Source organism: Macaca mulatta, chromosome 2 (assembly GCF_049350105.2).
Source record: "Macaca mulatta isolate MMU2019108-1 chromosome 2, T2T-MMU8v2.0, whole genome shotgun sequence".
Classification (NCBI taxonomy): Eukaryota; Metazoa; Chordata; class Mammalia; order Primates; family Cercopithecidae; genus Macaca; species Macaca mulatta.
Genome location: NC_133407.1, coordinates 99,259,763 through 99,286,433, shown reverse-complemented (window position 1 = coordinate 99,286,433; position 26,671 = coordinate 99,259,763). Strand labels below are relative to the sequence as shown.

Sequence of the window (26,671 nt, the reverse complement as noted above, 5' to 3'; positions counted from 1 at the left end):
GCTGCTCCTCTCAATCACTGACTTGCTCCCTTAGCAAATATCTACTGAGTGTACATGTCAGGTACTCTGCTCAGCACCAAGGACGAGGCAGTGAGCTCCACAAACATGATCCCTGCACAGACAACACACTGCTCAAATAATCATACAGGTCAGGTGCAACTAAGAAAGCTGTGACAAGGAATGTATCTCTTACTTCTTTCATGACCTGGGGAACTTCATCAGGGAGTAGTCAGCCTGTTGGTCTACTAAAGCTAGTGGTCTTCCTCGTCAAATCTGAGCCTCAGTCAAATCCCTATACAGCATTCAACTCAAAGAGAATCAGCTTCTCCCAGGCTGGGGCTTTGGGTGTCAACCAGACACCAGCGGGTAGGGGCTCATGGCAGAGGTCCCTCTCCTTGAACAGTGCCTTACCGATTATAAAGCACACACACAGTATCTTAAGTGTTCATCACCACAGCCCAGTAAAGGCTGCAGTGTAGCACATTTTACAAAGCAAGAAAATCATGCCCAAAATGTTGAACAAATTTCTGTCTGGTCTCTGAATGGTGTAGGTGGTGGGAGCTTCAGAGGAGTTCTGGCTCCAAAGCAAGAGCACATTCCATTCCCCACAGCACAGGCGACTCCGTCTGTAAGACCTACACCAGCATGTTTGAAAACACCAGCCCCAGTCGATGAAATCAGAATTACATGGCATGCTTGTCCTGCAAGGGCTGTTGACCTGGTTATGCATCTAGCCTTCCTGCATGAAGGCCACTGCCAGTAGCAACCCACCACCAACAAGGCAGGAACCTGGGCCTGTTTTTGATTGTGGAGATGTTGCAATTGGTCTGTCCTCTCCATTTTCCCTTCCATTTTCCTCATCTTTAAAATAGAGAAAATGGCATCTGCTCTGCCTCCCTCACAAGACTATTCTATAATTAAGTGAGATACTGTGTAGGAATATACAATTTTAAATCATTTAGATTTATCATTTTAGCCTCAGCAAGACTCCAAAGCTGACCAAACTTGAGGCAGGTTAGCTTTGTTAATACACTGCACTGAAAACAGTTTGATACTATTCAGAAAGTTATTGACATTGTAACTTTCAACAGCCTGCTATACATGAGGGAGACAAACCCTTAAAGAAAACTCATAATTTCCAAACTGAGGGAATCTGTCCATCAAAACCACTGTGAGGAAGACTGCTAAATGCATCAAGTAACAGCTCACCTTTTAAAAGCATTTTAAAAGTTCCTAGCTTGAAAGCTAACAATGATGGAAGGGAAGAGCAACTGGAGCAAATCATGGAAATAAAAACCAGAAGCCAATTGGCAGCCACTTCTACAGCTAGCAAAACCTCAGTCACAGGAAGTTTGTATCCTGCCCAAAGGGAGAGACGACCTGTGGGTCTTTTCCCACATGTAAACAAAGGCCCAAAATGCTAAGAAAAGGGAACAAATGTAGAAAGGCAAGTTGAAGCTTTCCTGAATTTGCTTAGACAAGTGGTGACTGAGACTGAAAAAATTAAAGAAGCCACTGAATCAAAAGCAGATGGTTTTGTTTTGTTTTTTGTTTTTCTTTTGAGACAGAGTCTCACTCTGTCGCCCAGGCTGGAGTGTAGTGGCGCGATCTCGGCTCACTTGCAAGCTCCGCCTCCCGGGTTCATGCCATTCTCCTGCCTCAGCCTCCCCAGTATCTGGGACTATAGGCACCCACCACCCCGCCTGGCTAATTTTTTGTATTTTTAGTAGAGATGGGGTTTCACCGTGTTTGCCAGGATGGTTTCGACTCGTGATCTGCCTACCTTGGCCTCCCAAAGTGCTGGGATTGCAGGCGTGAGCCACTGCACCCGGGCAAGAAGCAGCTATTTTAAAAGGTTAGAGACTAGTGGGAAAGGCACAGAATTGCTCCTTGGCTACTCATTTCTTTTAAAAATTAAACCAGATTGTCATATTTTAAGATACACTTTGTAACAGTTTTGAAATTTGACTACCTTAATTAAGAAATGTGTAATAGGCCAGGTGTACTGCCTCACACCTGTAATCCCAGCACTTTGGAAGACAGAGGTGAGGATCACTTGAGCCTAGGAGTTCAAGACCAGCCTGGGAAACATGGCAAAACCCTATCTCTACCAAAAAAAAAAAAAAAAAAAAAAAAAAAAATTCACTGCAGCCTGGGTGACAGAGTGAGACCCTGTGTCAAAAAAAAAAAAAACAAAAAAAAAGTATAATAGATGAAAAATAGAAGGGTCACTGCTAAGTTCTCAAGTACAGAGCTGCCTACTGGAGCCCTAGACAATGATGTCTACACTTAGACCATTACTGTCTCACTCATAAAGTGGGGTTAGGATTGTTGCTTGGGCCAGTTCACTGTTACACACCTCAATCCCTGAGTCAGTTCATCCCTTGGAGGTGACTAGCCTCACCTTTTAATTCCTAAAACCATTATTTTAGTTTTGAAGTAACAGGGATCAAGATAGTTCTATACTCGGGTATTCTCAAAACCTATTTCTGACAAAGATGATAATGATTTACTACTTTGTCTTCAGAATATAAGTGTCAGCTCCTTACTCTGTAACAAGTGTTATTATTTACATTTTATCTCTAAACAGCACAATGATCTTTAAGGGTAAAATTAATTTCATTTTATAGGTAAAAAAGAACTGAGGCATAGAAAGGTTAGGTCAGGAGTCTAAGGTCACAAAAGAGACGTGGTAGTGCCAGAATTTGAGCTCATGGCTACCTCCCAAGCTGTGCACTTTCAGCAACAGGACATGCCATTCAGTACACAAGATAAGAATTTTGCTGACCATTACATTGCTTTCAGCTAAGACAGAAACAAACTGAAAATTGGTGAAATGACTGATTTACTCTGACTCCTATGGTTTAACAAGAATACCAATTAAGGCTAATTAAAATAAACAGAGATTATTTTTCTCCCTTTTCTCCCAATCAAAAATTGTCTTTAAGCTGATGCTATTGTGGGTTAGTAAAGGAAGAGGAGCTTGCCCAGCAAAACTGTAGTGGCCACTCTGACAACATGACTGCTTTATCCATTTCCAGAACCTTGGCAGTTGAGGCCCTATGCATCCCAGGCAGGCCGCAGCGTTTACGTACCCTCATGTCCCCGCTCATTAATTTCTTCCTGGAGACTCAAAACACTAGTGAGGTTAATGATCCTTCTCCGGGGGGTACAAGCTGCAGTCATTTCCTTTCGGGAATCATCTTCCACCATTTCCACATCAGAATCTTCCCGATGTCTCTTTCTGCAATGAAGAAAAGGAAGTGCAGATCATTACTATTCTTGTTTTTAAACTTAGCCAAATTTTGTGGGTTGCATTTTGGAGGAGCAAGCAACTTCTCTGTGCTGGTTCCACAGAGCTGTGGATGAACCCCTGTGCTGGTGGCAGGCCAAAAAGATCAGTCTGTTCTCTGATAGACTGCTTATCTGACAACGCTCAGATCCCAGCAGCTGGCCATGCAGCCAATGTAGCAGGACTCTGGAGTATAGCTTCATCCCGTAGAGCTGCAGGGCGTTGAACAAGTGAGCTGAATTTGTCAAGTCTCATTCATTCATTCCTCCATCTATCCATCCATCAGACACTGCTATATACTAACTACATCCAGCAATGAACAAAACAGATAAGGTACCTGCCCTCACAATGCTTACTTTTTTTTTTTTTTTTTTTTTTTTGAGAGACATAGTCTCACTATGTCTCCCAGGCTGGAGTGCTGTGGTGTGATCTCAGCTCACTGCAGCTTCTGCCTTCCAGGTTCAAGCGAGTCTCATGTCTCAGCCTCCCAAGTAGCTGGGATTACAGGCACGAGCCACCACACCCAGCTATTTTTTGTATTTTTTTGTAGAGACGGGGTTTCACCATGTTGGCCAGGTTGGTCTCGAACTCCTGACCTCAGGCGATCTGCCTGCCTCTGCCCCCCAGAGTGCTGGGATTATAGGTGTGAGCCACAGCACCCAACCCACAATGCTTACTTTCTAGTGGGAGAGTCAAATAGCAACAGAAAAGAGATCATTTTAAGTATCAATAAACACAATGAAGAAAATAAAACAAGGTAGCATAACAGAATGATGGGGAAATGAGAGGAGAAAGAACTTCAGACTGAATGGACAAAGATGGTCTCTGGCAAGAGGTGACTTGCTGGTCTCACACTCCCGACCTCAGGTGATCTGTCTACCTTGGCATCCCAGAGTGCTGGGATTACAGGTGTAAGCCACCACGCCAAGCAAGCCAAGAGGTAACCAGGGGGTTCCCAAGCTGAGAGAACAGCAAAAGCAAAAGGGTAAAAAGCTCAGTCAGTTCAGATCAGCCACAAGAGCTGTATGGCCAAAGCACCATGTGGGAGAAGGAAAGGGGAGGGCTGGAGCAAGGGTTGGGTGAGGGATTTAAGTTTTATCCCAAGTGCAAAGGAAACCACTGAAACATTCTCAGCAGAAAAATGATACCACTTGATTTTGGGCTTAAAAATATTTGACTACTCTGTGGTAAATATCACTTAGTTCTGCAAGTGATAAACAAATGTAATACTTTCCCTGCAGGGATAAGAGCATTAAATGGGATAACATATGCAAAGTATCTGGCACACAGTAGATGCTCCATAAATATTAGCTTCCTTTATTATTCCCTGGAAAAAAATCTTTTTTTTTTTTTTTTTTAAGAGACAGAGTGTTACTCTGTCAGCCAGGATGGAGTGCAGTGGCTTGACCACGGCTCACTGCAGCCTCAACCTCCTGGGCTCAAGTGATCCTTCCACCTGAGCCTCCTGAGTAGCTGAGACTACAGGCATTTGCCACCATGCCTGGCTAATCTGTGTGTGTGTTTGTGCAACTCTTGGACTCAAGCGACCCTTCCGCCTTGGCCTCTCAAAGTGCTGGGATTACAGGCCAATGTGCCTGGCTGGAAAAGATTCTTAGAAGTCATCTTGCTAGGCTGACTCAGAAATGAGCAAACTGAAGTAATGCATCTCAGTTCACATGGCTAATTAGTGCCACGATAGTGCACGTGCAGCCTTGGGCAAATTCCTTCACCTTGAGCTCCAGGTTTCATATAAGTACACATTAAATAAAGAATATCCACCTTAGAGATTTTGTGAGGTAACGTCTTACAGTACTTGCAGAATGTACACTGGAAGTGCTCAAAATCAAATGAGCACTTTTTTTTTTTTAAATAATAATAAATAACATTTATTATTATTATTATTATTATTCCCGCTCCTTCTCTCCAGGTTTCTTTCACCACTAGCCCACATACTTCAGGGAGTTTTTTTTTTTTTTTTTTGAAATGGAGTTTTGCTCTTGTTGCCCAGGCTAGAGTGCAATGGCATGATCACGGCTCACTGCAACCTCCGCCTCCTGGGTTCAAGTGATTCCCCAGTCTCAGCCCCCCGAGTAGCTGGGATTACAGGCATATGCCACCACGCCTGGCTAATTTTGTGTTTTTAGTAGAGATGGGGTTTCACCATGTTGGTCAGGCTGGTCTCGAACTCCTGACCTCAGGTGATCCACCTGCCTCAGCCTCCCAAAGTGCTAGGATTATAGGTGTGAGCCATGGCACCCAGCCAGGGAGTTTTATAAATTAGCTTCAGAACATGTGTTTTTTTCCTGAAAAAAAGTGAAAGCGGCTTTAAGTAGGATGAAAAATAATCCTCCAGATATGTTAGGCAGATTCTCTCTCTAGCCATTTCCGGTGTTGAGGCTCTATCAAAATTCTTTACTAAAAATAAAAGATAAACCTGCTTTTTTTCTGGTATGTGTGTTTATTCAATTGAGCAACTATTCCACAGTCTGAAGTGTTTTTAACTCATGCTTAGAACTGTGGACATTTAAGTTATTTCGAAGGACATTATGGTGGGTGACTCTCAAGTTATGGTCAAAGGCAGACAGTGGACAAAGCCACAGCACCATTCCAGAGGAAGCAGAGGGCAAGTCAGGCAGAGAGAAGATGCAAGTGATTCATGAAAAGCCAAAGTTAGAAGGCAGTTTTATTACAGAATAAAGGAGGTAGGCTGCACTTTTCCCAAAAGGCCATACCTGGGGTTGTTGGAAGTGGGTCCTCTCTTCTCTGACATTTCTGACATCCCCTTTGTTGTATCCCCCTCCAGGCTCTGATTTTTGGCAGCCACTTCAGCAGGGGATGGGAGTTCAAGCATCTCCTCATCTTGCTGCCTAGCCCTGCCACTAGAAATATCTGTCTTATCCTCTGGAACAATGGCCTGGGGCTGACTGGACAGGGGTTTGCTCAGAGGCTGCAGAAATGCATCAAGCTTCTGTTCCCGGGAATCTGTACGAACCATCTGGTGGGCATAGACCTTGTCACTACTTCCAGAAGTAGAAGAGGAGGTCAGACTTGCTGTGGATTTAACCATCTCCCCAGAGGGGCCAGCAAGTCCTGGTAGCAAAGTCTGTATCAAAAAAACAAAAACAAAAACAAAACAAAAAAAACATATATACATATATATATAGTGGAGAGACTCAGAATAAAAAGCATAGATACACAGGTCCCCAAATGGAGCAGTACTAAGAAAGAAGCTAGAATGAGGTATAATTATGATTGTTAGAGAAGCAATTCTGCCCAAAATTTGAAGTACAAAAGGTTTACAGGTATAAAATTCAAGAATTAAGCAAAATACTTATAATCTTAAAATTATCTTGAAATGGAAAAATCAGTGTAAAATTTTCATACTTTTGTCTGGGGGGATGCTGCCAGAAGACTTTTTACTGTGGTAAAATATATACGAAATTTACCATTTTAACCATTTTTAAGTGAGAGCTCAGTGGCATTTACATTGTTGCACAACCATCACCACCAGATATCTCTAGAACTTTTTCATCTTCCCCAAATTGAAACTCTGTGCACATTAAACAATAATTTCTCACTTCCCCTTCCTCCCAGCTCCTGGCAACAACCATTCAACTGTCCATTTTTAAATACACATATTTCCTAGCTCTGACCACTGGAAAGGCCTAAAAGTAATGACTACCCAGTAGCAATGAGGACTCCCAGATCCCAGATTATAGTCTCTAAATACCATTTCCCACTAAAATGAACTACAGCTCCTTGGAGAAAAAGCCTATTCCGGCGCTTGGGCTGGAAAAGTATAAAATGTGCCTGCAACATCGTCTTGTCAGAAACAAGGAAATTATCAAGACTAATGGAATTCGGTCAAAAGGTAGAGGGCCCTAACTCCAAGGGCTTGGTTCCACTGGACTAAGATGGGATAATCTGAGCATCAAAAAGAAAAATGACTATAATTGATTAAAATGTGTTGCTCTGTTAATAGCTATGACAAAACACTGAAAAAGCAAAAAACTGAAAGTGAGGAGGGAGGAGATGGAGAGGGAGGGAATAAGAGGGGAGAAAGAGAAGGGAAAACATCATTAAACACCACTGGAAATTACTAGGACATCATTCATTCCTTTGAAACTTGATAGCTAGAGGGATATAATTCAGCATTTGGTCTTACTTTCTAGTAAGAACTGTACTTCAGGACAACCAAATAGCTATAACAAGGGAAAGTTCTTCTATACGAAAGAATTACAGTCAATACAGAAGAAATGATAAAATCAGAAAATCATAATCTTGCAATCTAATGAAATAACTGATTCAGGTAATGGTCATCAACGAAAGGTGACACCATTAAGCTACATGTTGATGGGTAAGTTTACAATGAGGGAATCAGGCTGTCACCAGCTGAACCCACTTATGAATCTTATCACCAAAATGATAATAACAAGACATTATGCACCTCCTGCTGGGGTATATTAGGAAGTACAGGGCCAATGGAAACAAAAAGGTACAGTGACTTTTCTAACTTCAAGCAGACTTAAAAGATTTTTCAGAGTAGTTATGGTAATTTCTGCTTCCCAAAACGTACCTGTAAATTAAAAAAAAAAATATATATATATATATGTATCTACACACACGTATATACTTAATATACATAAGTATGTATACACTTAATATTTGTTTAATATGTATATATTTTTGTCCAAGGTTTCCAGCTCATAACTCCCATAGTCCTGTTATAGTCTTTTGTTACAATGTTGGGGTGCTGTAGGCCTCAGAAGGTCTTAGGAAACAGAATTTCCCTACCTTCTCCTGCTTTCCTTTCACTTGCCCAAGGCAGGACTCTAATCTGATTGTGGGTCATAAGACCCTCATTCCATAGGGGTCCTGCCCCATATCCTGGAGGAAAGAATGGCCACAGAGAGGCCAAGAAGAATCTGAACAAACAGGTCTTACTGAGTTTAGACCCCTTTATGTCCAATCATATTTTGACACAGTTGTCCACGTTTCAATCACTCCTGCCTAACGATGTCTCCATAAAAGGCCAAGAAGACAGAGTTTGCGGGCTTCCGGAAAGCTGAACATGTTGAGGCTGACAGGAAAATGAACAAGAACTCATCCATGTGCTGGGAGCCAAGTACATGGGGACAGAAGCTCCTGCGCTCCAGACCCTTCCAGACCTAGCTTTGTGTATCTCTTTATTTGGCTATTTATTGGTATCTTTTTAAATCTTTGTAATAAATCCAGAAAACTAAGTACGCGTTTCCCTGAGTTCTATGAGCCACTCCAGCAAATTAATAAAAAATAAAGTGGGGGGTCTTGGGGACCCCAACTTGAAACTGGTCAGAACTTCTAGAGTCCTGGACTTGTGACTGGTACCTGAAGCAGGAGACTGGGGGCAGTCTAGGGGACTGTACCCTGAACCTGTGGGATCTAATGCTATCTCCAAGTAGACAGTGTTGGAATTAAATTGGAGGAGACCAGCTGCTGTCCACTGTGGAACTGACTGCTTGTTTAGTGTGTGGGGAGAAACCCCCACATAAGTGGTTATAGAAATCTTCTGAGTTGATTGTTGTTATGGTGAAAGATTGGAGGAAAAACACGGCAACCAAATATGATGTGTGGAATCCCCAGGGTTCCTCATTTCCACACCAAATGCATTCACTGCAAACCAGGGCTTCTGATGTACTGGCCATGATCAGTGGAGTACAAGGCACAATCTGAGAAGCAGAAAGATGGTGGCTCCATGGGCCAAAAAGTCAGGAGCCAGTGTGACCTGCTGCTGGCAGGGAGAGAAGGTATTTTGATAATCCATGAAAACAGGGAGCAGCAAGGAGCCCACCAAGCTGGTGTCATGCACCAACCGACAGGGGCAGGCCCTCTGATCCTTCTGAAAACACACTGGTCAGGACTTACGCAGAGTTCCACCAGAAAAAAAATGTAATCTAACAAAATGAATCTGACTAACCCAGGATAAGACAAGCAGGCATGCTGAGAGGTTCTTTTCCCCATGGAGCCACAGACTCCATATATGATCTCTGGCAAACCCCTTGGACCTCAACTGGGACAGAGCAAACGGCAATCACTCTGTGCTAGGCAATGTGCTCTCCATCTTCATTTCACACTTTGGGCCTTTCTTCCCACTCCCCACCAGCCAAACCATTTCCAGGTCTTGGCAATTCTACATCCTCAACTATTAGTGAATGGGGCTACTTCCTGTGTCTCAAGCCCCTCACCACTTCTCCCAAATCATTGTAGGATTCTATCTTGCTCCTCTCCAGTCCATTCTGATATTGCAACCAGGGAGCTCTTCATAAAATGCAAGTAAGATCCCACCCATTCCCATGAAATTGAAATCTAAACTCTTCAATATCCTGAAGAAAACCTCTCTATTTGGCCTGAATTCTGCAGCCTCAACTCTACCACTGCCGCTTGTCCTAATAGATCCATACTCAGACCCCAGCACAGCTTAACCCCAGCTGCACATGACAGTACCTGGGGAGGGTTTTAAACAATCCTGAGGCCCAGACCCCACCACCCAAGAATGATTTATTGGTTTAGGCAGGGCCCAGACACTGGAATTTTCTAAGTTTCCCAGGTAATTCTAATGGCAGCCAGGGTAGCATATACTGGACCCATTGCACTCAACTTTCAGATCCTCAAACACATATTCTCTTGCGCCTCCAGGCCTTTATCCTTGCCATTTCCTCTGCCAGAAATACTCTTTTCATTCCCCCTCCCTTTGGGTCCCAGGCTCCATGTCTCTTCCCTCCCTTTCCTAACTGACCAAGTCCAGGACAAGGGCCCCTGCTATATTCTCCCGAGTCTGTTTTTCTCTCCCATGGGATATATTCTCTAGTAGTCCATGAGCGCTTCTGTGGAAGGCAGCAACATCTATGCTGCATCCCTGGGCACCCAACACAGTGTGTCTCAGGATTCTCGATGCACATGTGCAGAGGGAGGCAGAAAAAAAGGAGCGGTAAAGGGGCACTGAGCTTAAGTGAGCAACGGGAACAGATATCAAACCAACTAACAGTTACTGGGTATTTCCTGTGTATCATAGTGCTCCAAGAGCCTTACTCACGCTAGACACGTTAACCCACTGGGGGCATGTGTGGCCTCATCTCATCCATGGGCACTAGAAGGCATAGGGACTTAAGGCCTCTGTAAGACCCAGGGCTCATGTTGGTACCAGGAGTCAATCAATAATGGAGGAACAAGGGTTGGTTTCCAGACAGAACTTCTTCCTCCCACCTACCACATATCCCTTTCAGGTCTGTCACATATCCCTTTCAGGTCTCACCAGTAAGAACCTTCCTCTTTGCATCAATAATCTCTAGGTGTTGGGGGGTCCAAGGCTGGTGGGTCTGCCCTAGCTGGGTTTAATCTCACCGCTTAGTGCCCATGCCACTTTCATCTAGATTCTTTCCAGGTAGGTAACTGTGAGTGTCCTTCTGAGAAGCATTCATCTGCTTGGGAATTTTAAGTTTTCTGTGAAGCAGGCTCTCACAGAAGTCCAGTTTCTGCTTCTAGGATCCAGCATAATTTAATGCAGAAAATATTTATATTTCTATTTTGTAGTTTCAGTGTGCTTATGATGAACATCTTCACCATGATTAAAGGGCTGTCCACAATCACATCATCTCAGAACCAGGAGTATATTGAAGAGCATTTTATCCAACCTGCTTATCTTATAAACCGCAAAACTGAGAACTCAGGTAAGCGAAGTGACTTAGAATAAGAAGCACTTAGAAGCTGTACCAGAGACTTTCTGTTCACTGACTGCTTGTAACTGTCCCTGGATGTGGGGATGATCCATTCCTCCATTACTGAGAGGGATATGGAGGCCAGGGAAGGTTAGTCGCACAGCTGGTAAGCTAGGTCTGTCCAACAGTAGAGCCTCCGCTCTTTCCACTCTTCCCACTGCCTCCCTGGGGTCCAGCCCCTCCACTGTGCCATGTGTAGGTAGGAGTAACCTCCTCCTGAACATCTAAAGTGAAGAGCGCATTGAAGAGGCACCCTATTCTGTTTTCAGACAGCTCGTTTTCCTAGGAAGTTGGTCTAAGGTTCCAGATGGAGGCAAAGTGAGGAAGTGAGCTCAGGCCTTATGACTCTAAGCCTAGGAACAACAGCACAATACCTTTATAACTAGGTTCAAAGAAGAAAATGTTAAAACTATCAAGGTAATACTTGCAAAGAAAGTTCCTAAGTAACAGGCAAAAATCTGGGCTCTCATGTCTGGCAGGGCACATTTCAAAGGCCCCAGAGAAGCAGCTGGATGAGAAGCGCCCTGACCTGGGTGAAGTACATCCTGGAGGAATTGGAGCCCAGGAGCTTGCTCTCGATGTGCTGTTGCACCCGCTCCAGGATGCTCTCCTCGTGCAGGAAGTGAACTTCATGCTTTGTGGGGTGCACATTAACATCCACATTCTGGGGACTGATTTCTAAACTGGCAGGAAAATAAAAGAGAACAATTACCTTAGATAGTGGGAGGGGGAGAAAAAGCCCACATATGGCACATATGGTGTATGTGGTGGCCAGAAGATTTGAGGAGGCCGGATGACACAGTGGTCAAAACCTCAGGATCGAGTCTGAATGTGTTCAAATATTGGCCATACTACTTCAGAGCTGTGTAGCTTTGCGTTAAGTTACATCATCTTTGCCTCAGTTTCTTCATTTGTAAAGTGGACATAACAGAATTACCTATCTCACAGGTTTATGGTGGGAATTAAATTCATGCCAAGTGCCCAGGCGCGGTGGCTCAGGCCTGTAATCCCAGCACTTTGGGAGTACGAGGCGGGTGGATCACGAGGTCAAGAGATCGAGACCATCCTGGCCAACATGATGAAACCACATCTCTACTAAAAATACAAAAATTAGTTGGTGGCACATGCCTGTAATCCCAGGTACTCAGGAGGCTGAGGGAGGAGAATCCCTTCAACCAGGGACTCAGAGGTTGCAGTGAGCCGAGATCGCACCACTGCACTCCAGCCTGGCAACGGAGCAAGACTCCGTCTCAAAAAAAAAAAAAAAACCAAACATTCATGCCAAGTGCTTTATATGTACCTGCCATATATAATATATGTTAACTGTAGTTACTCTCATTTTAGAACTAGTGGAATTTTTTTGTGTGATCTTGGGCAAGTCACTTAACTTCTTAGGATCTGTTTTCTCATCTGCAACCACGAATAAGTAAGTCCTCTATCATGTGAGGAAACAATATATGCAAGAACACTTTCTATCCATAAAATGTAGTCATAAAAATCAGTTTAGAGGCTATGCTAGCTATCAATTTATTGCCTCAGCTCTGAGTCCATCTTTCATTGCTTGCTCTGTGATAATGGAGGTTTGCAATGTGAAGCTTTGCCAGTAGAAGGCGCTAGAGGGACTCAGCAGGAGAAAGGGGTTTCTATGCCAGGTTAGGGTGCATTCCTATCAGACTTCAAGTTCTTCAGCACAAGTGGCCAGCAGCACGTGTACTCTTCTCACGGGCAGTATTTCCCAGCATCCCCTCAGAGTGGTACTGGGGAGTGCCTCATTGACTTTACCTCGCAGCGAGCCAGTTACGTTCTCTTCAACAAGGTATGCATCTCAGACAGTAGGTGGGGCAGTGTGGTGAGGGGATGCTATCTCAGCCCTAGGAGGAAATGGTTGTTCTTTATATATGCTGTTCCTGTGTCTTATTACTCTATTCTCTATTACTCTAATCTCCAGTTTGTAATTCTTTATTCATCTATTCAAATTGTTGCATGGTTTCTATCTCCTGTTTGGACCCTGATTAAAACTAACTTTAGGCCGGGTGCAGTGGCTGAGGCCTGTAATCCTAACACTTCAGGAGGCCAAAGTGAGAGGATCACCTGAGGTCAGGAGTTCGAGACAAGCCTGGCCAACACGGCAGAATCCATCTCTACTAAAAATACAAAAATTAGCTGGGCGTGGTGGTGCACACCTGTAATCCCAGCTACTCGGGAGGTTGAGGCAGGAGAATTGCTTGAACCTGGGAGGCAGAGGTTGCAATGAGACGAGATTGTGCCACTGCACTCTAGCCTGGGTGACAGAGCAAGACTCCATCTCAAAAATAAAATAAAATAAAACTACCTTTGACCACAATTTTTATGCTCTCCCCCTTTCAATCAAAATGAAAACAATGATAAATTAGGATAATTAGGACATGAAATAGACAAATTAGTAGCAGAGCCAGAAATAATACAAAGAAATCCTCCATAAGTCAGCTCTGGACTGTAAATTCCTTTAGAGCAGGGGTACCTCACATTTATTCTGTATTTCAAATACCTACTATGGGGTTTGGTCTATTTAATGCAAGTGCTAAACTGTATGACTGCTAAACTAATTACATCAACATCTGGGCAAACAACAGTGGATATTTTAAGACAAGAACCTCCACAGAGCAGGACATAGTCTTTTTTTTTTTTTTTTTTTTTTTTTTTGAGACGGACTCTCGCTCTGTCACCTAGGCTGCAGTGCAGTGGTACAATCTCAGTTCACTGCAACCTCCACCTCCCAGGTTCAAGTGGTTCTCCTGCCTCAGCCTCCTGAGTAGCTGGGACTACAAGTGCCCGCCACCATGCCTGGCTAATTTTTGTATTTTTGGTAGAGACGGGGTTTCGCCATGTTGGCCAGGCTGGTCTTGATCGCCTGACCTTGTGATTCACCCACCTCAGCCTCCCAAAGTGCTGGGATTTACATATGTGAGCCACCATGCCCAGCTGATTGTCTTTTATGGAAGAAAAACAGTAGCTGTTGTGGCTTCCCAACTGACCCCAGCAGAGGTAATATTTAGAGCCTTCAGAGCACATCTGTTTCCACTCTGCCTACAAGCTGTCAGCACCTCCTGATGGGGTGAGGCATGGCATTCCTTTTTTTTATTGCTAACACAGAGCCTGGCATATAGGAGGCTCTTAGTGAGGTTCTGCTAAATTAGTGAATAAATGAAGGAAAACTGTGCCTTGTACCTGTAAGAAGGGACAGAACATCCTTTTGCCAGTGGTGTATGGGATTCACTCTGATTGTACTATTAGCATGCTCATCTCTTTCAAAGAGGAGAGCCTGAGAGAACATCTGTTCCCTGTGAGTCTTGGTTGAGGAGTTTGGTACTACATTACCTGAGGTACAGGAATGGGTGTGTGTTTTTGGGCAAGTAGGCTGCATACACTGTTTCTATGGCTTTTCTCAAGGAAGTTGATTCTACCAGACGATCTAAACAATAAAAAGAAAGCAACCAGTTCAAAACTGTCCTGAGGGGTGAGGTCACAGGTGTACATTCATACGAAGTCATGAAATCACCTCAGGAAAAACATTTCTGTAGTGATACGCACATCACATCCCCAGGAAGAAAGGTGCACCTTTACCTGTCACCACTTCCCAGCCCAGTATCTTACTATCGGCTTGGGACTGTTTTACTTCAGTCAAGTAACAGAAAACATGATAAGGTAATACATTCTCCCTCCTCACTTCCCTTTGCCCCCATTAGCTCATGTGGACTAACTGTGCTTTTGCTGGGCACAGTGGGAAGTATGATGTCAGCCCTCAGACTTTTCATTCGGCAAATACATACTGGATATCACACACACCAAGTGCTGGGAGACAACATGCTGATAAATAAAGCAATTCCAATCCCAAGTGGCCAGCACTATTATAGAGCTATGTGTGCTAAAAAGTGAGCCGAGAGAGCAACTAACGTTGCTCAGGAAGTTCCGACGGTGGAGCAGCCATAATGAGTTTTCCAGAATTTCGGGCAGTACAAGTGTCAATGCAAATTCAAGGTAATTTAGGAAATGAGGCTAGTTTGGAGAGGGTAGAAAGCAATAAAGGCAGAAAAAAATAAGACTAAAATCAGAGGAAGATGTATTTTCAGGAAACACAGCTCTCCTTTCTCTCTGGACAGATTTTAGATGACCTGCTGATTGTCTGTTGTCCTGTGTTGTTGTAGACAAGGATATGTCAAATCTTTTTATTTCCAACAGGAAGAGTGGTTGTGACTTTATCAATGAAGAGACTAATATCCTCTGAGTGCTCACCACATCCATGGCCCCACCATTAATGTCACTGTACTCTGTAACATGTGTCCTGACCACACAGGCCTGGAGCAGGCGTGGGCACCTGACAAAAGGACAGCTGGAGCCCCTCTGCTGAGAATTCTGAACTTGAGATGCGCCAAAGGAGTGTTCTTTGTCTCTGCCACCTGAGTGCGCCTGCACAGTGTAGATAAATGAATGGCATGCATAAGAGCTCGACCTTTCTTTGCTACTGGGAACTTGATATTGTGAACACATTAGCTAATCATAATGCAGAGGCTGTGGTAAGCAGCCCCAACAGAAACACGGACAGAGGAGAGTCAGAGAGCACCTACATTGAATTTTTTGTCTGCTTTATAGCCAGCATGTGTGTTACAAAGCAGTTATTCTTCATGGTTAGGAAAAAAACTAATGAAAAACATTTTCTGAGCCTTGATTAACACAATCTTTGTTATATATCAGGTGTAAGTCCTTCCTAATAAAATAGGAAAAACTCTGCTAATAGACATCAGTTTAACAGAATGTGTTTGTAAAATGATTGGCTCTGTCCTTACTGTTCCTGTATTGCTTTGAACAACTGCTGTAAAACTGCATATTTTGAGACATTTACGACTGGTTAGCACTCTAAATGGAAGGAGGGAATATTCCATTTCCAACAGCAAACAAAACAAAAACTATAAAATTATTATTAAATGCTTTAAAACAATAAAGATAAGTAATCTATAAGATAAAAATGATGAAAACTGAAAACACAGAAATGGAAAGATTCATCTTATTTCTGGATGGAAAACGAAAAATTCAGACTGTGTTTGGGATTATTTGTTGTTGCTAGGTCACCACCAAAACCTTGTAATAAACAATTAAGTTATAAGGAGCAGAATATAAAATAGCATTTGTTTAGTAAATAACAATCATGTAAACACTATGTCAGCAGAGAGATAAAAACTGTAAACGAATCTGAGAAATATCCTAATTAATTTAGTTAATTTCCTCCCTAATTTTTAGAACTTCTCTTTGTATCATAAAGCTCATTCTTTAAAAAGGAAAATCTCAAGTATCTTAGCAATTTCTTTAATGACAATGCCTATACCTAAGGTACTCCTTTTCCGTGTCCTGCTGTGCAATTTCAAATGTGGCCCTTGATCTCTTGCAGCAATGTTCTGGCTAGGGCTTGCTTGTAAAGACTCTGACACCATCAGGGTGAGGAAGGTGTGCTGGCTCACAGGAGCGTGTTATGCCCTCTCCTGGGCTTCCTCTTAGAGGTGAGAACCAGACTCCAACAGTCAACCAGCAATGAGCACATGTGGGAGGGCTAAGCGCAGACTTAGCACAAAAATTATACATGCTTCCCAATAAAACCAAACTTGGCCATGACGTTTCTCCATGTTTAATCAAACCTATGGATCAGAAATTTTTCCATGGTCCCATAAAATTCCCTGTGGATGTTTCCTGTGAGTGGATTTCCCATGTGGTTCTTTTTCACTTACGGTTGATGAAGAGTAAGAAGATGCATTTCTTCACTGAGTAGTTTGCATTGGATATATAACCATTCATTTTGAAGGCTAGGGTTTTATCCTCACATCCAATTTCTATCAGTTCTCTGGTTAGAAAAGAGATTCCGAAGCTTTTGAAAATACTCAAAACTCAAACATTACAAAAGAATCAGAATTTAAAAACACAAGGTTCCTTCCCATAAACTAACTTTGTGAAATGAGGGCCCCGGAGACTTGGTCCATTTGAGGTCCTCCTGTGCCTGTCCATTCATCCATCCATTTGTCTGTTCATCCATTCACCCAACAACCATCCCATCCATCCATCCATCCATCCATCCATCCATCCATCCATCCACCCACCCACCCACCCACCCATCCTACTCGGTCAGTGTTTTCAAGCACCTGTGCTATGCGCCAGGTACTGCTCTAATTGCTAAAACAGAACAATGAGTCCAAGCTCTGAGACCTTATTTTGCTGAAACTTGAATGTATCTTAGTAAACAAATCCCAAAGATGAGATTCCAAGAACTTATCTCCGCTGAATTACTTGCTATACCGAATAGCACCACAATGCGGTTCTACAGTGTGTGTTGTTCCCAGGAGTGTCTATTGGGGAGGGAAGGTTAATAGGTGAAAAAGAGGTCCTCAGACAAGCAACACTTATTTCTGTCTGGAGACCTTCCGAAGAACTAGTCCCTGTCTGGAAAGCTCTACTCTTAACCTATTGGTACCTAGTTAATTCTATTTATCCTTCATATTTCAAAAATTATTTCTTTCAAAGAACCTTCTCTAATGATCCCTTTCTCTCACCCTACAGAGTTTCCCATTATGTCCTTTATTTTTCCAGTGAGGCATCAAGGACAATCTGCTAATGAATGGCATAATTATTTCATGTGTCTTTCCAACCGAAAAGTCAGCTGAGGGAGAGCATCATTTCTTCTTTATTCACTACTATATCCCTACCATATAGCACAATACCCAGGAAATAGCAGACATTCAATAAGGGTTTGCCGAATGGCTGGTGGAAGCTTTTTATGCAGTAATGTGTGGTCTGAGTGTCTTCAACGGAGGGTATGGCTTGCAGCACTTCCCATACACACTGAACCAGCAACTCTTTTTCTCAAAATGCCCCAAGAAGCTAGTGTTCTGGAAGCCTGCTTTGGGAACTGCTGCTCTAGAGGATTTCTAAACTTGTACAATCCCTAAGATTTCCCAACAACTAATTCTGATCTTAAAATCTAGTTAAAGAAGCTCTGAAAAGTTACACTGTACAAGCAGAGCTCTCCCTTCACTCTGGGAGCAGTTTTAAAAAACTAATTCATTCGCGATTAGAATGAAAATAGTAAATTAAAAGCAAACTAATTGTTCCTTAGTCGGTTTAGCTCAAAGAATAAAAAATTTGTCCTTCAAAGTAGAAACTGGGCTCTGGAATGACTGCTGCTGCTTTTCAGATTTCTGGGAAAAATGAAGTCAGGAGCTGTCTCATCCATATACCTCCCATATATGGAAGGGTCTCCGTATTTTTCCCCTCAGATTATGACATAGGCACTTTGGGCTTTATAAAGTCCTGAGACAGCTAGGAATCTATGATGGAAATGGTGGTTTTTATATGCAGAGAGGAGCACTATGAAGAATCCATAATGCAAACACCTTCCCCTCTTATGCTTTTCTTGAAAATGAAGATTTAATGACACAAATCTAGTCTTCAAGGGCAGGAAATATTTTATTTGTCTTTATATCCCTAACTTCTAGCACAAAGCCTGGAATATGAGAGGCAATTAATAAACGTTGAATGATAAATAAGTGAAATCCTAAAGTGATGATACTGGAAATACAAGGAAAAGAAGGAGCATTGGAGGATAAAATAATTCTACTACACTACAAATATTTTCAAGACTAAGACCTTGAAAGAACACATGATTCACGCCACAGCATCTAGAAGATTACATGCACCCAGAAAGTGTTGATTACATGAAATAAGAACTCCATTAACAAATCTGAAGCGTAAAACAAGCCTGTGTATTTGACTAAAGCAAATTCTTAAGGCAGGTACTATCTTGAAAGGTTCCAAAATAATGTGATGGAATGATAAACCAAGATAAGAAATGTAAAAGATTTTTTTATATAGGTTATCGACATACCGACTAACAGCATTTCCAAAGATGGAGCGAATATTGTCCACAGTTGAGGCATTGGGTAGTGTCCTAACATCAGCTACTGTCTCTCCCTGCTGATAAACAAACAGCAGAAGACACAAGGATTTATTGTCTCACGGTTGAGACTGAAAACATCATAACCTTATCTCCACCAGCAAACTATTAAAAATCCCTTCTTCTTTTCATAAAACAAAACCATCCCCCATAAACCAATAACTTACTTTTTTAACTGAGAAACTAATGCCTGCATTGTGTATTGAATACCTGGAAAAGAAAAACAAAAGAGTAAGAAAAAAGTTGCCAAAAACACACACTAGATGGCAGAGGCCCCTTTTAGTTAAATAAGTTGCTGGAGTTGAGTAATCTAAACAAAGGTGCACATAAAGAAAAATATCTTCATACAGCCTATTAATATTTTACCCACAGAAAAATAAACCAGCAGAAACTTCATAGAGATATAAATGCTAAATGTGACTGAATCAAAACACAGGCTCCTCTCTGCTTTTATAGGTTGCTGATAGAATCCAGGATATCACACCACAATCTCTTTTTTATTTATTTTTATTTATTTTTGAGACAGAGTTTCACTCTTGTTGCCCAGGCTAGAGTGCAATGGCATGATCTCGGTTCACTGCAACCTCCACCTCCTGGGTTCAAGCGATTCTCGTGCCTCAGCCTCCCGAGTAGCTGGGATTATAGGCGCCTGCCACTAGGCCCAGCTAATTCTTTTTGTACTTTTAGGGTTTCACCATGTTGGCCAGGCTGGTCTCAAACTCCTGACCTCAGGTGATCTGCCCGCCTCGGCCTTCCAAAGTGCTGGAATTACATGCGTGAGCCACCACATTTGGCCCACAATCTTTTCACTTTCAGTTTTATTTTCAGAGTGTCCCAAAGGTCTGGTTTGCCTCAAGGACATCTTGAGAAGCTAGCTCTAACAAGCCCTGCTTTTACTCTCTCTCAGAGCCCTCAATACGCCCTCCTCACTGGCTTCTTCCTGCCCCTGGGTCTTATTCCAGTATCTCCCAACCTTTTCTTGGTTGGCAGTCATTTATTTCTCTTTTCTCTACGGAGCTTGTGAAGGGAAGGATTGTGCCTAGCAAAATGCATTTCAGTAACAATGTTTCACTTTACCACACCTAGAACCAAAACAGTCAACTAGAACTCTTTATTTTTAGGAGGTAATGAATATTCTGACACTGATTTATAAAATTTCAAGAAAAAGCAAAGACACTTAATGTATAAACCGGTGTCATTTTATTGAGGTGAAATGTTTGACTCATTTTAGATTTTTTTAGAAATACTGAAAAATGGGCCAGGTGCGGTGGCTCATGCCTGTAATCCCAGCACTTTGGGAGGCCGAGGCGGGCAGATCATCTGAGGTCAGGAGTTCGAGACCAGCCTGACTAACATGGAGAAACCCCATCTCTACTAAAAACACAAAATTAGCCAGGCATGGTGGCATATGCCTGTAATCCCAGCTACTCAAGAAGGCTGAGGCAGGCAAATCGCTTGAACCTGGGAAGCAGAGGTTGCGGTGAGCTGAGATCACACCATGGTACTCCATCCAGCCTAGGCAACAAGAGTGAAACTCTGATTCAGAAAAAAAAGAAATACTGAAAAATGGTCAGGCGTAGTGGCTCACGCCTGTAATCCTAGCACTTTAGGAGGCTGAGGTAGGTGGATCACCTGAGGTCAGGAGTTCGAGACCAGCCTGACCAATATGATTAAACCCCCTCTCTACTAAAAGAAAAAAAAAAATAGCTAGGCATGGTGGCATGTGCCTGTAATCCCAGCTACTCGGGAGGCTGAGACAGGAGAATCACTTGAACCCAGGAGGCAAAGGTTGCAGTGAGCTGAGATTGCACCATTGCACTCCAGCCTGGGCAACAAGAGCAAAATTCTGTCTCAAAATACATATATATAGAGAGAGGTGTGAAATGTTTGACTCATTTTAGATTTTTTTAGAAATATATATATATTATATATCCCAATCAATGATATGTGGGTTCGGAGAGCCTATACTGAAGCCATCTGTACCATCTGTACCAGCAGAGTAAGTCTGTCATGGATATAATGTTTTCATCTGTCCTGAATCCCTTCTCCTTTTTCTGGTAACAGCCTCTCATATCTTCCTTTGGGAAACTACCTCTATTCCATTCTATTTGATATGCACCCTTAATAAGACTGCCAATCAAGAAACCTTCTCCCCATAGATATGGGCACATGATCATCGAATGCACTGTTAGTAAACTGACTCCAGAGCAAAGTCAGGAAAAGAATAAAAACAACTGGTGTACAGTAATGACATTAAGTCCCAGAGGCACCCTGGCTCTTATTCTCTCCAAGGGGCAACTGCACACACTTCATGTTGTAACTCAGCCTTCCACTAAATTTCTTTTTAGCTCAAGTTGGCTAGAGTCAGTTTGTTTTGCGGCCATCAAAGAGCTCTCATTGATCTAAAGACCAACTGCTCTTTCCTGGGGAGATGAGAGAAAGTGCAAAATTGGTGGCTAAACCTTGACCAGAAACTAGTTTTACTTTTCACCATCTAGCTCAGCAACTGTTCACAATTTATGAACACTAGAACATATTACCTTGGTGACAAATCTCAGAGACCCACTCCCAGATTTTGGACTGTACCTGCCAACAATTTCCAAAATTTTCCCATATTCTTCACTTGGATTTTTTAAAGCTTTTCTCCTCGTGGCTATGTTGTAAAAAAGGTCCTCCACCTGCACAGAAGATCGATTTTTCTTGTAAAATCATAGAAGTATATGAAAATACAACCCAAGATGTCCTAGCAAAAGCTAGGTCTTAAGATAGTGAATCCAATTATATTTCAGTTCTAAGAACTGACTGAGGCCAGGGATAACACAGCATTAACAGAAGAATTAAAGGACATTTTTCCTGCCTCCCACATTCATTCACTGATTTCTCAACTACGCACTGGGGGCTATCTGTGTGTCAGGGTCTTTGCTTTGTGCAGAAAATATGAAGACAAAGCATGATCTTGCTCAGAAGAGTACATGATTTAGTGGGACACGCATGTAAATACAAACATGAGCCAGGCATGGTGACGCATGCCTGTAATCCCAGCTACTCAGGAGGCTGAGGCAGGACAACTGCTTGAACTCAGGAGGCAGTGATTGCGGTGAGCTGAGATCACACCACTGCACTTCTGCATGGGCAACAGGCTGAGACTTTTGTCTCAAAAAAAAAAAAAAAAAGATATTTTTCAAGCTAATAATAATCACAAAATTTCTTAGATCATTTGAAGTTCTTGGAAATCACACTGTGGTCACTGTGGTATAAGATCTCTCTTTTTTTTTTTTTTTTTTTTGAGACCATGTCTCACTCTTGTTGCTCAGGCTGGAGTGCAAGGCCGCGATCTCGACTCACAACCTCCGCCTCCCGGGTTCAAACAATTCTCCTGCCTCAGCCTTCCTGAGTAGCTGGGATTACAGGCATGCGCCACCACACCTGGCTAATTTTGTATTTTTAGTAGAGATGAGGTTTCTCCATGTTGGTCAGGCTGGTCTTGAACTCCCGACCTCAGATGATCCGCCCGCCTTGGCCTCCCAAAGTGCTAAGATTACAGGTGTGAGCCACTGTGCCCAGCCCAAGATCTCTCTTAACATGTATTGCAAAACACACATTTTTTTCTGCCTCCTGCCTGCCTCGTCACACCTAGGATTAGGCAGGTTACAGTGGACTTCGAGAAGATATGCTCTAGATGGGACTTGGGTGGAGGGGCAGGATGCATAACATGACAGCAGGGTGCTTTGTGGAATCACAGAAGGGAAAGAGACCAACTTGAGGCACTATACATAGGCAGCATGATGGACTTTCTCCCAGCTAATGATATAGTCATATGTGTCATCAGACACCCTTTAAGTCAAGAGGGCAAGTATTCTTTGCTTCATTTGATAGATGAGAAAACTGGGGTTAAGGGATGTTAAGTGACTTGCCTCTGGACGTACAACCATTGAGTGACAAGGCTGGGCTCTAACCCACACCTCTGGAGTCAAGCTTAATCTTCTTTCAATGCCAACTACCCTGCCATTGATTTTTGCCATCCCAGTAAAGAATCTCCTAGCCCTTAAAAAAGACAAGGAGGTCGCAGGCTGCCATGCCACAAAAGCCAATAGTCATTTATCTTGCTTAGAGGATGATATCTTGGGATCTCCATTGACTAGTGCAAATTCATTTTATTATTACCCTGAAAACTCAGAGACAATTTTAATTTTTATTCCAATATTTATACAAACAAAGCTTCAACAATTTACGCTCCCATGTACCATTCTTACCGTGATCTGGGTCCCTTGATTGCCAGCACATGGTTTAGGAGGACCTTTCAGTTTTCCATCTGAGTAACTTGCTCTAATGAGAAAATACAAGAAATTAATATCCAGTAGAGAGATAGATACTAATCCCAAGGGAAAAAAGAAAACCATACCAACAACAGATTAAAATATAGCCATATTATATATTGTCTTAATTATTTATCATTTTCCTGTTTATTTCTCCACTACTTCCATAATCATTTGAATTTGATTTTTTTTTTTTTTTGAGATGGAGTTTTGCTCGTTTCCCAGGGTGGAGTGCAATGCCGCAATCTCAGCTCACTGTAACCTCCGCCTGCCAGGGTTGAAGAGATTCTCCTGCCTCAGCCTCCCAAGTAGCTGAGATTACAGATGCCCACCACCACACCCAGCTAATTTTGTATTTTTAGTAGAGATGGAGTTTTACCCTGTTGGTCAGGCTGGTCTCGAACTCCTAGATACGCCTGCCTCGGCCTCCCAAAGTGCTGGGATTACAGGCATGAGCCACCACACCCAGTCCTTGAATTGGATTTTTAAAAATATCTGTTTTTCTAGCAAATGTTCCTATTTACTTGCTATCCTAAGCTACCAAACAATGGTTTTGCCACTGCCTAAGTTAACAGTAAAATTTTCCAGTAATTCTGCAATTATTTATTGAAGAGCTACCAAGTGTCAGGTCTGTGGAAGCCCTGGTAATAAAGAAAGGTCTTGGGGCCGGGCGCAGTGGCTCATGCCTGTAATCCCAGCACTTTGGGAGGCCAAGGCGGGTGGATCATGAGGTCAGGAGATCAAGACCATCCTGGCTAACACAGTGAAACCCCATCTCTACTAAAAATTCAAAACATTAGCGGGACATGGTGGCGGGTGCCTATAGTTCCAGTTACTCAGGAGGCTGAGGCAGGAGAATGGCGTGAACCCAGGAGGCAGAGCTTTCGGTGAGCCAAGATCGCACCACTGCACTCCAGCCTGGGTGACACAGGGAGACGACGTGTCAAAAAAAAATTAAATTAAAAAAAAAGAAAGCTCTTCATCTAGTGATGCGTAGACTTTTTACCTAACTGTAGAACAACATGCTAAGTGATCTAGAGAAGGGTCCATTCAGCCTGGGGTGAGAGTGAGGGTGAGTAAAAGCATCCCAGAGAGCCGGCAATTCATCTGTTCTATAGAGAGGAATAGTTTCAGGTGGAGACAGCAGGAAAGACCATCCAGGAAGGCAAAAACAAAAATGAAAGCATAGAGGCTTTAGAATACATGGCAGCTGGGAATAGGTAGAGAGAAGGGGCTGGAAAGGCAGACTGAGAGCACATTGGAAGGGGCTGGTTGCCAAGATAATGAGTCTATAATCTAGGTTATCTAGGAAGGCATTAACTCACAACTCTCTCTTCAGTTAGTGACGGGGATTCTAATATTATCAGCCCATCTAGATCTAGGGCAATTATAATTCACACAGAGTCAGACGCCCCTAGCATTAATGTTGTGTACTCTGAAATTTCCACCTTCCATTACTTCACACATTTATCTGTTGAGGAAGACTGAGAAACAGACAGAACTATCCTTTGTTGAAGATATTTTCCCTTTTTTATTTATTTATTTTTTAAGGGTGGAGTACAGTGGTGTAATCATAGCTTGCTGCAGCCTCAAACTGCTGGGCTCAAGCAATCTTCCTGCCTCTGGAGTAGCTAAGACTACAGATGTGCATCACCATACCCAACCAATTTTTAAAAAATTTTCTGTAGAGACGGGGTCTTGCTCTGTTTCCCAGGCTGGTCTCAAACTGACTTCAAGCAATCCTCCCGCTTCAGCCTCCCAAAGTCACAGGCAAAGTCACTATACCCAGACTATTTTCCCTTTTAATCTACAAACAATCTGTGTGATTTTTAAAAATTATCTTTTTTTTGGCATGAATTAGGTACTCCCACCAGTCTTCAACTAGTGAATGGCCAGTGCTTATAAAAACAAAGGTGCGATTTTGTTATCCTGAATCCCATTTTTGTTCTGTTTCAAGGCCATTCATCAGCTTCTGAAAACTGTGCCAGCATAACAGACAGAAAGCAGCTACTTGTGGGAAGGCAAACCAGCACAGGCATACACAGGTGGTGGGAGCTGGTGGCTCAGGAGCCAGCTAAGGAAACATGAACCTTTAGCATCCCAGCCACAGCCCTCTAATCAGTCCAAAGCAATACCCCAACTGAAGGACAAAGGGGCAGAAATTACATTAGCAGCTACCATTTACTTAGAACACCTATGTGTAACAGACACCTTGCTAGGCACTTGTAATACATTATATCATATCTTTTAAGAATCCATGAAGTAAGAGTATTACCTAATAATCATCGTGGTGGATTATCAATTTATCAATAGGGAGAAAAGAAAACGTACCCAAGATCTCTGCCAAAAAAGATAACACTAGTGTTGAGGCAGGATTACTCTGAGATCCAGGCAAAAAATACATTCAGGATGAATATATATGAGTAAAAGAAGTCAGTACTATACCTGTATGCACACTTTCCATCAGCTGTTTTTGTTGTAATAGTAACATGAGCCACATGGCTTATGCTGGCCAAAGCCTAAGGAAGAAAAGAAAATAGACTGAAAGAAAAACTCACTGCTGGGTCACCCACTGTCACCTCATCAAAGGGAGAGGTTATCTGAACTGCCTCTTCCATTTTTTATTAATATGTGGCAATGAGAAGCACTTTGCTCACTTTGATGACATGCTGAAAAAAAAATGATCAAACAATCTGCAGCATAATTATTAGAACAAGTGAAAAATATGTATTAAGAAGTCCAAAACATTAATGTGTTAATAAGCAATTGTGTTCAGGTGGTAGAACTATAGGCATGTTTAATAATATTCTCAATGAAGTGTCTTCTAGTACTTTTCAAAACTTGCCTTCAGAAGTGGGTAAAGGAATCACTCCAAATAGATAGTGTTTTACGTTGTTACTCAAAACTACTTTATATAAGCAATTATTCATTTAGAAATGTAAATTTGAAATTATGCTATTAAGACAAAACAAATTTTAAAAACCCATGACCATTTTTCCCCTTTATAACCAAGATTGGTCTCTCAGACCTTTGGAATCTGTATCTTTTTTCACAAGAAGGATATTACAGTATGTAAAGGTGTAACTCAGGAACTGTGCTATGATGGGGTCTGTGTGACAGCATCTCATTAGACAGTAAATACAGCTGTGGCAAGTTCAGTTCATTGAAAGGCACATGGGTCAGGCTCAGAGATCACCAGGTCCTAGCTGGATTTTCCTGGTTTATGTAATTGAGCTAATTTGCACCATTAAAAAACATAAGGCCAGGAGCAGTGGCTCACGCCTGTAATCCCAGCACTTTGGAAGGCATAGGTGGGTGGATCACCTGAGGTCAGGAG

At 42.5% G+C, this 26,671-nt stretch overlaps 1 protein-coding gene and 1 long non-coding RNA gene across 35 annotated transcripts in view; one reads left to right on the top strand and one right to left on the bottom strand.

Moving 5' to 3' along the window:
* MLH1 (mutL homolog 1) overlaps window positions 1–26,671 on the bottom strand; it is a 54,643-nt gene that overhangs the window by 18,583 nt on the left and 9,389 nt on the right. For 15 of the 34 annotated variants that reach the window (XM_077992066.1, XM_077992068.1, XM_077992067.1 and 12 more), the window contains 10 exons: window positions 25,780–25,853; window positions 23,272–23,344; window positions 21,605–21,696; window positions 19,186–19,228; window positions 18,950–19,038; window positions 16,803–16,915; window positions 14,404–14,497; window positions 11,576–11,729; window positions 6,025–6,395; window positions 3,096–3,244 (listed from right to left, as the gene is read on the bottom strand). In XM_077992066.1, the coding sequence (XP_077848192.1) occupies window positions 3,096–3,244; window positions 6,025–6,395; window positions 11,576–11,729; window positions 14,404–14,497; window positions 16,803–16,869 (835 nt within the window). In that variant the 5' untranslated portion in view covers window positions 16,870–16,915; window positions 18,950–19,038; window positions 19,186–19,228; ... (1 more) ...; window positions 23,272–23,344; window positions 25,780–25,853. Of the gene's footprint in view, window positions 1–3,095; window positions 3,245–6,024; window positions 6,396–11,575; window positions 11,730–14,403; window positions 14,498–16,802; window positions 16,916–18,949; window positions 19,039–19,185; window positions 19,229–21,604; window positions 21,697–23,271; window positions 23,345–25,779; window positions 25,876–26,671 lie in introns of all 34 variants that reach the window. The other 19 variants (XM_028843925.2, XM_077992055.1, XM_077992064.1 and 16 more) reach the window with 9 other exon arrangements.
* On the top strand, window positions 12,794–16,687 carry LOC114676315 (uncharacterized). The gene is made up of 2 exons (XR_003727236.2): window positions 12,794–12,862; window positions 15,265–16,687. It is a non-coding gene; the product is annotated as an uncharacterized LOC114676315 (long non-coding RNA).